Source organism: Tupaia chinensis, unplaced genomic scaffold (assembly GCF_000334495.1).
Source record: "Tupaia chinensis unplaced genomic scaffold, TupChi_1.0 Scaffold139612_1, whole genome shotgun sequence".
In the NCBI taxonomy this organism is placed as follows: domain Eukaryota; kingdom Metazoa; phylum Chordata; class Mammalia; order Scandentia; family Tupaiidae; genus Tupaia; species Tupaia belangeri.
Window position 1 is genome coordinate 1,371,619 of NW_006199495.1, and position 9,354 is coordinate 1,380,972.

General features: G+C 34.8%; 1 protein-coding gene across 1 annotated transcript; it reads right to left on the bottom strand.

The window, feature by feature from the left end:
* Positions 1-7,359: 7,359 nt before the first annotated feature.
* On the bottom strand, positions 7,360-7,809 carry LOC102490422 (40S ribosomal protein S17). The gene has a single exon (XM_014593061.1). It carries the CDS (start codon positions 7,807-7,809, stop codon positions 7,360-7,362), a length of 450 nt encoding a protein of 149 aa, XP_014448547.1.
* Positions 7,810-9,354: the final 1,545 nt, after the last annotated feature.

Consider the following 9,354-nt stretch of genomic DNA (forward strand, 5'->3'; position numbering starts at 1 on the left):
CTCATGGATTTGTTCTTGTAGTTAAATTATACACAATTCATGAAAAACAGATCATAATATAAATTTTTTAAAGTTTTTTTTTAAGGGGGGAACAGCAGATCGCATAATGGTTAGAACACTAGACTTCCAAATGGTCGACGGTGTTTCATGTTTCATGACCCAGGGGCTTAAATCCCACACTAGACGTGTGTGTGTGTGTGTGTGTGTGTGTGTGTGTGTGCGTGTATGTGCCCAAGATCCCAAGAAGAGGATGGAGGAGAAGAGATTGAAGGGTGGTCATCACCCCTAGGGGGTAAATTCCTGCTTTCTGTCTCTCCGGTGAGTGCACATACCCTATAGCAAAACTCTCCAGAAACAAGAAAGTTTAAGTTTTTCCTTCAAGATTATACATCTAATTCTACATTTAATTGTCCTTTCCATAGCCAATTATATTTGTTTAAAAAAAGACAATTTTATATCCCAAGAAGCTGAAAGTTTATTAATGTTTATGCTGACTATATTTTTTCTACTTCCTAATATGTTTTTATGAAAGATTTTTGGAATTTTTATTTCCCCACTACATTACTGGTGCAAGTTTAGGCTAAACTGCGACTCAAGCCTGTCTAATGTGCTGGTAGAGATGAACCACAAGAATTTTACTAAGAGACTGAGAAAATTCCTGGGGCAGAACTCATCTTGAAGGAAAAGGAAGCCAGACCCTGTGAATTTTACCAATTGGAGCCCTTTACATTGGAGGGAAAGGTTACTGATTCTGTTTGCTGATTCTTCTCTAGGCCTCGAGGAGATTGTAACTAACTTTAGGAAAAGCTGGTTCTTGAAAATTCTTGTAAAATATTGGGGAAGAAGCAGCAATATTTCAGTATATTTTAAGCTAAAATAAATGGTCAAAGAGAGCTGAAACTTCTTATCTGACAAAGACTAAAGAATGCCCTTTGGACTTAGAAACTAGAGACTTTGTGATTTTGGCACAAGCTCCTTCAGAAAAAAGCAGTATATAAAAAAGCGAATGAGTGTCCAGAAGGTGGTATAGTTGTTACCGCGTTGGACTCCCACATGGCTGACCATGGTTCAGGTCCAGGTCCTGACAGCTTGAAATCAGTTTGTGTGGGTTCATGTTTAAAATCCCAGGAGGAGTTTGGAGGAGTAGGGGCTGCAATGTGGCCACCCCACCACCAAGGGCTTGATTTCTTGCTTTCCCTCCTACTATCTCTGTCTCTTTCCAGAGAGCACTTGTACCCTATGGCAAAAACCTTTAAAAATATATAAATGGTGACAATTTCCAAAAACGTTTTGGCTAAGCAGAGGCTATAAGTAGGATTACATCATCATGGGTGTTGATGGGTACACTGAAGAAAGAAAAGCTTCTGCTTTGTTTTGTTGAATATCTGCCTGTTTGTTTTAGCTGTGGATAATGGAGAAAATCTACTCATATTATCTAAACAAAAAATTGAATAATTGGAAGAAGTAAGTCCAAAAAAATACTTGAATGAGGCAGGTTAGTAACATGACAAGGTGCCAAGATGGACTATAGGGATAAAATTCTTAGGGGATGTGGAGAGCTTAGCCGTTACTAGGAGCAGATCCTCCTTTATTTGTAATAGGAAGAAAAGAGGAAAAACCAAAAGATGAGTGCAAATACTGAAACCTTTACAGAGTAAGGGTTGAAAATCTGAAGTTGCATCTACCTTATAACTTCAGGGTTTTTTTAATTTTAATTTAATTTTATTATCATAATTTTTATATGACATTTAATTACATGTATCTTTATCATGTATTGCATTTCTTTTTCTGCTGCTATTACCATGCATATCAGTCAAGACAAAGACATTACTATCCACATCATTATCAAATAGCTTTTATCATTTTTTAATTATTATTTTTTGAGAGGTTTTGCTATTGGGCATGTGCACACTCCAGAAAGACAGAGACAGAGAGACAGAAACCAAGAATTCACCTCCCAGGATGGATGACCACACTACAGTCCTTTCTCTTCCATTCTCCTCTCAGCATCCTAGGCACAGAGGCACACATAGTTTCTCCGGCGTGAGTTTAAGCCACCGGGTCCAGGACTTGAACCGCAGTCAACTACATGGGAGTCCAGAGACATAACCATTAAGCCATCTGCTAGTCCCTCTGATTATTTTTTTAAAAAACATTCAATCACTACATATCATTTGGCTCATAAAGAGAATTTACTCAACAAGAAATATTTCTCAGACCAGTCCAGTTGAGAATACTGTACCTGTTATCTTCAACAGGCAATAAACCATTTCTGTGTCCCACTAATGTCATGCGTCTCTGTTCTCTTGCTATCCTTCTCTATACTGTACAGTAAGAAGTAACAACATTTATCAGGGTTATTACAAATGAGGAAGAAAGTCAGTGTGAGTTTCAGAAATTTAAAATGATGATGAATGGATGGCAGGTTGTATTTTTCAAAGGTTGACATGATAGAATCCCCTATCTCACATGCTCTTCAGCATTGTTACCACTTTTGATCATGAACTGGTCTATTTATCAACCTTCTTGAATCTGAACTGTTTCAGTGACTGCATTTCTCAATAAAATAGTCAAAATAATTGCCAGTTCCAAATATTATCTTTATTGTTTTTGTGCATTCAGCTTCTGATTCTTCTTGGGAGCCAAGTCCGTGGATGACATATGATTTGTCTTGAGTCCATCATGTTATGAAAAGCAAAGCCATGAGGTGGATTCATTGCCCTGGATAGATAGAGTTGCTCTGAGCTACCAAACATTGGAGTGAGCAGGTCACACTTAAGAATTTGGGTTACTCTCTCTTCAGACATTATATGTCTGTAACTCAGAAAGATAACTACTCAGATAAGCAGAGGCAATCTCCAGACTTGTTAGGCATACTAATTATGAATTACTGATTTAAACCACTAAATTTTGGGTGTTTTGTTACACAGCAATAAATAATAGGAAAATAATGTTTGATACATTGCCTTGGAGTATGCTAGAGTGAGCTAAGAATAAACATAAAGTAGGGTAAATAATGTCTTAATTAAGCTTAGTTAAGCTTACTTTAGATTATTTTCATAAACTCTATGTGTAGATGAAGAAATCCATACTACAGTAGACATGACCTAAGTATGAATGTCAAGTACAAAGAGAAACACTTGAATTTAATCAAGGTGACATAGAAATAGAAATTAATCAAGAAAGTAGAAGATAATAGTGAATTATTTAGATTATTATTTTAATCTAAAGTCATGTTTCATTGTCTTTCTTTTTATGATTTTTCACTCTAACTGTATTCTGGAGTGCTCTAAGTCACCATGTTAATCATCATCCTTACCATCCTCATCAACCCGAAACATGCCCTTTTATTCAATCTAATCACAATTTCTCTCCATCAAAATAGTGCATGAACACCCCTACATTTTTCCTGTGGGCTACTGTATATAGTTTCTCATCTTTCTCAAATGATTGACATTAATTACAGATCATTACTCTTGGGAAGCTATGTGCTTTTCAACTGTCTGCTTTTGCTCTGAAGTTTCTCTTTATTCCTCCGCAAGTTGATGCTTATGATTTAAAATCTAGGAAATTGTATTAAATCTTGAAATAGCATCCAGCCTCTTCTTTGCAACATTCCCCCTCTAAAGTTCTTTTTAAAATATTCTCACTTTTTTCTTCTTTTAAGAAATGAGTCCTATATTTTGTTACCTACAATTATACTTGAAGATTTTATCAGAGATTAGAGAAACTGTTTAGAAGAGGAAATCAACTTTCCCTAGATTTTTTAAAAGCAACCTTGACTACCTGAAATTATTGTTGGTAGTAAGCAGGCAACTTTACAAAGATATGTCACACCTGCATTTTCACCCCATTCCTGAACTGTGAATCACAGTTGCAATTGCCCAGAAAAAAAGAGCATTTTACATCTTAATAACGGATGTGCTATGTTTTCTATTTTGCAGCCTGTCTAAGAGGAACTGCTTGTATTTTCTTAAGCCAATGGAAACTGAAAAAAAATGAGATGCACTGATTTTGCCAAAGGGGAAGGATGTGAAAATCTGAATAAATGATCCTTCTCTTGTTACTTCTTAGAAAAGTGATTTTCCTAACAAAATACAATAACATTTTTTAACAATAATTTACTTTGAATTATTTTTTTAAAATAAATTGAAAAATTGAATTGACTATAAATATGTTCCCTGTATCCTGTAGCAATACACAGAGGTAAATACTAATCAGGAAATTTTAACATAGCCATGCAAAGAGAATGTAGAAGAGTATTCTACTTCGACGGTATATTGAAGATATGACCCTACTTTTTCTATGGTCATGCAGCCTGCACACAATTCTCTAGTACATCTGTTCTATTAAGTAGTGTGGTCATGCACAAGAAAGAATAATATGTAAGGAAAGTAATTTGTCTTCTGAGGTAGTCTAGCCCATATAACTTATTCTTGCCTATTTTATAACATAGTATCCATGTATATTCAATAGTAATTTTTTTTAATAATTAAGGATTAAACAAGTCCAATTTTACATTCTCTTTTCTTTTACAAATGCTCTATGTAGTTGTCTGGGATTATGCAACATTGCTTCTTAAGACAAGAACCCCATACACCATTACTTTGTGATTTTAATACTATGTTCAATTCTCTAACCTGTAAAGACTCACACTCACAAATAGAAAGCAATTGATCCATATTACCTATGTTGTAATGAATCTAGATGTGCCTAACATTCCATTCTTTTCTGTGTTAGTAAACAAGTTTTTTTAAAAAAATTATTGAGCAAATAGATGTGCACACATGCACTGGTGACCTTCAATTTCAAAGTTAACATCAAACTGGCCAGTGTTTATTCTCTAAGACCAGGTTTTTCCAGTGTGTACACTAAGCTTCTATTTGAATGTAAACACTCCCTCACTGGTCTAGGACATTGGTGAAGTGGAGAATCTCAAACTCTGGCAGTTGAATGCAAGCCCCAATAACTACCTGCAGTTATTTTCTGTCCATTAATTCAGACATGGAGCAGGGATGACTGTGGATGTCATTGCGAATCACTAATGTATTTTCTTCTTGCTACTTAACATGGCTTCACCATTACGTACTGCAAAACAGCTTCCTGAAGATTCTGCTTGTCTCTTTTCTTTTTTTTTTTTTCTTTTTCTTTTTTGAGAGGTTTTTGTTATAGGGCATGTGCACTTGCCAGACAGACTGAGACAGAGAGACAGAAAGCAAGAAATCACCCCCCCTAGGGGGGATGGCCATGCTGCCATCCCTTCTTCTCCTTAAGCCTCTCGCAATCTTTGGCACACATGCACATGTGCTGGGCATGAGTTTTAAGCCACCGGGTCCAGGACACGAACCATGGTCGACTACCTGGGAGTCCAGTGACATAGCCATTACACTAACTGCTAGTCTCTCTCTTTCCATTCTTCATCAGAGATTATCTCTACAATGTTCTAGAAAACAGTTTATTTTTTGACAAAATTACTTCATGTCATGACTTTTTATTGGTGACCACTCTTGTTGAAGTGCCAAACTCAGAAGTAAATCTCCAGACATTCTGGAAAGCAAAGCATGAAGGTATTAAAGCCTAATAATCACCTGTTTAGCATGGTCCGGAAGAGCTTGATTATTGTATGCAGTTGGATGTCACATTTCACCTAATAGTCTGTCTCATATTTTTATATTGTCAATAAACCATGACGGATATTATTCCACTATTTTGTAGCAGCACAGAACCTCAGCCCACAGTGTCCAAGAACGTGCATAGGTCACACAAATGCAGTGAAGTTTCAGACTTATTTAAGACCATGTCTAATTTGGTGTTAAGTTGGAAGGGGCTAAGAAAACAACAAAAGATGGGATGAGTTTGATCTTTTTGAGAGAAAGTAGTCAGACAATTTTTTAAGGTTGCTGATTTTTATAGGGTAAATGAGAATGTCATTTGGCTTTTGTTTTTATATTATCTAGAACAGTTCTATCCAGTAAAAAACACTAGAATTGATGTATGTATTAGGTTGTCAGAAAAGTAATGGCATGTCTTTTCTATGCAAAAATGTATCATGATTTTCTGAAAAGCCAATTATTTAAAATTTTCTAGGATCATGTTAAAGTAAAAAGAACAGAAAAATTTATTTAGTAAAATATTTTACATAAAATATTGGATTGTCAGAGTCGATGCATTTTTGCATAGAAAAGCAGAAAAATACATCATGACTTTTCCAGGCAGCCTAATAGTATTTACAATGTGATTTAGGTAAACATTAGAAATATTTTACATTTTTCTGCTATAAATGAATTTATTCTGTTTTTACACTTATATTATACCTAAATTTAAATTAGACACATTTCATATACTCAGTATTCACATGCACATATTAAATTAGACAGTGCATTTCTAGCCATCAAAAGTAATGTCTTTAAATTGGATAACAGTAAAAAGAGGTGCTAAAATATTAGCACTTTCTCTAGATATTAACAGTATTTCTTACTTTTATTATGAAAAATTTCTGAACAGCTCTATAATGGACTCAATAATATAATGGATTTGTTTGTTGATTGTTTGACTTTCAAGTTTTCAAACTATGGTGAAATTTCACCTCATTTAATACTTCATTTATATCTCTACTCAATCCTACCTTCGTTTTTTATTATAAATCCCTAATATTATGGCAATTTATTCACTAATAGTTAAATATTAATCTGAAAAAGGTAAATTAAAAAAATTTATCCAGTGTCATCAATATATCTAAACATATGTGTAGATATCCTGATATTCAGTCAGTGTTCATGTTTCCAGTAATTTCTTTCCACATATGTATTAAATAAATGTCTTTGTTTGTTTTATTCTCATTTTAGAAAAATAAAGTTTTTATTAAGGTTTATTTTCCTTTTATTTTTTGAAAGAGATGACTTTATAGCACATAAAGCTTCTGTTGTTTTTTTATTAGAAAATACATACTTTCCAGCATGAAATTATGTCTGAGTGTCACCATTTTTTTCTTTTGGATGTTAGATGTATTGGCGATTAATGTATAATTCCGTTGTTTTATTGAATGCAAAAATATAATATTTTAGTCATTCATTTTTCATGTATTATCTGGAGAATTTCTATACAATGAAATTTGCCATCATTTCCTGCTTGATTGCTCATCAGTACAATTCCTAAAGAAAAGATGCAACAAAGCCAGCTTATTTTTTTGAATGCATAAAGTTTAAAAATAGTTTTTACTTATGTTATAGAAACAAATTCTTCTGAAAAATATAATGAATTTATAAGTGTGTGTATATATATATTTGTGTGTATATATATATACATATGCATGTATATATATACACATATTTGATTGATTTCTTTTCTTTTTTTTTATTGTTATCCCAGGTTTATTGAAAATAGTACGCCATAGCAGGAAGTTCCAAACGGCTCCACGGGGGTTTTGAAATTCATTCCAACTGTAGGCTGCGTGACCTGCAGGTTGGACAGGCTGCCAACGTCCAAAAGCTTCAGCCTTTCCTTAGTGTCAGGAGCCATTTCAATGATTTCTTGATCCAGGGCTGAGACCTCAGGAACATAATCATCTCTCCTTTCTCGCTCCTCTTCCTGCAGCTTGATGGAGATGCCTCTCACTGGGCATCTCTGAATGTGCTTCATGAGATGCATGACATGGCTTGCTATCTTGTTGTGGAGCTTCTTGCTGGGAATGATGGCGACCGCCTTGCATAGTCGCTTGTTCGTGTGGAAGTCGTTGCCCAGATGCGTGTAATACTTCTTGACGATGACCCGACCTGCCTTCTTCACGGTTTTGGTGTGTACGCAGCCCATGTCGGTAGGTCCTTGGGGAAAGAAGAGGATTTATTTTTATGATACTAATCATGCATTATGTTTGTTTGGTGGGAGCTTTTAATAGGTCTCTGTGTCCTTATGAAAAGATCCTACCAATTTTTCAGAGTTTCCTTGTTATCCAATATATTAGTATATTCACACTTAAATTGTATACTGACTTTCAGTTTTTGTTATTGTTTTAAAGAATTACTTATTTAATTTTATTTCTTATTATTAATTTTCAATTTGATCAGAAAAAGAAAGGGAATATGATAAAGCAAGTTCCCAGGTCGGGACTCAAACTGCAGTCAGCTATGTAGGAGTCCAGCACCTTCACTACCATGCCACCTACCTTTCCAATAGCTCAACTAAGACATTTCTCCTTTATACTCAAGCACTAAGTAGAACTGTTATTGATAGGGATAACCTATTGTTTCTGAGTCTTTATAGAAACAAAAATGTTAAAAATTTGTTGTTCTTTCTATTGGTTAATTTCATTTATTTATTTTATTTACTTTAATTAACTTATTTTTTCCTCATGGGACGTGTGTGCTCACTGGAGAGAGACACAGAGAGAGAAGTGAGAAACCACCCGTCCATGTGGGTGGCCACACTGCAATCCTTTCTCCTTCTCTACTGATCTCCTGGGATTTGTCACTTGCACGCACACATAGTTGTGATTTTTCAAATCTCTGGGTCCCGTATTTAAACTGTGGTTTGCCACCTGCTGGCCCCTATTTGCTAGTGTGTAAAGTACAAAATGAGTTCATAATACTTCCCAGTTACTTACTTATTTACTTTAAAAACTTTTTCAGAGAGAGATTTTTGCTGTAGGGAGTGGGCACTCACTTGCCACAGAGACAGAGTGAAACAGAGAAAAAGAACCTGTGAAATACTGTCCAAGGGAATGGCCATGCCTCAGTCCTTTCTCCTCCATTCTCCTCAGGATCTTGGGCACTCATGCAAATGCACCCAGAGGAGAATTTAAAGTGCCATGTCCTGAAACTGCAGTCGACTATGTGGGAGTCCAATGACGTAACAGTTATGCCATCTACTTGTCCCAATACTTCCCATTTAAATTTCAGGTTTCAGGATTTTCATTTTACCTATTTTATCTTATATTTGGAACTCCCATGTCTATCTAAGAAGCTCAATTCTCTAGGACATAGAGAATGAAAGAATTCAAATGCATGTACTCAGGTGTATGCCTTTCAACACATACAAATCTCTCAGAGTAAAAATACAAATAATACCACAAGCAAGATGTTGTTAAAAAAATACTTTTCATTACCTATTTTCTCCTGCTATATAAATTTCTAATTAGCCTAGTATGTTTTAAAGTAATTTGTCATAATTCCATCTAAAGTGGGTAAAACCATCTGTGTATATATTTATATATATTCATTATTTATTTTTGATTATATTATGGGGAGATTTTAGTTTAATTTTGACAAATAATTAAATGCCAAATTTGCAAATTTATAAAGTAAAACATAAAAAAAACAAGGACCATCTAAAGACACCTAGTTTTGGGCCAGTCTGGTG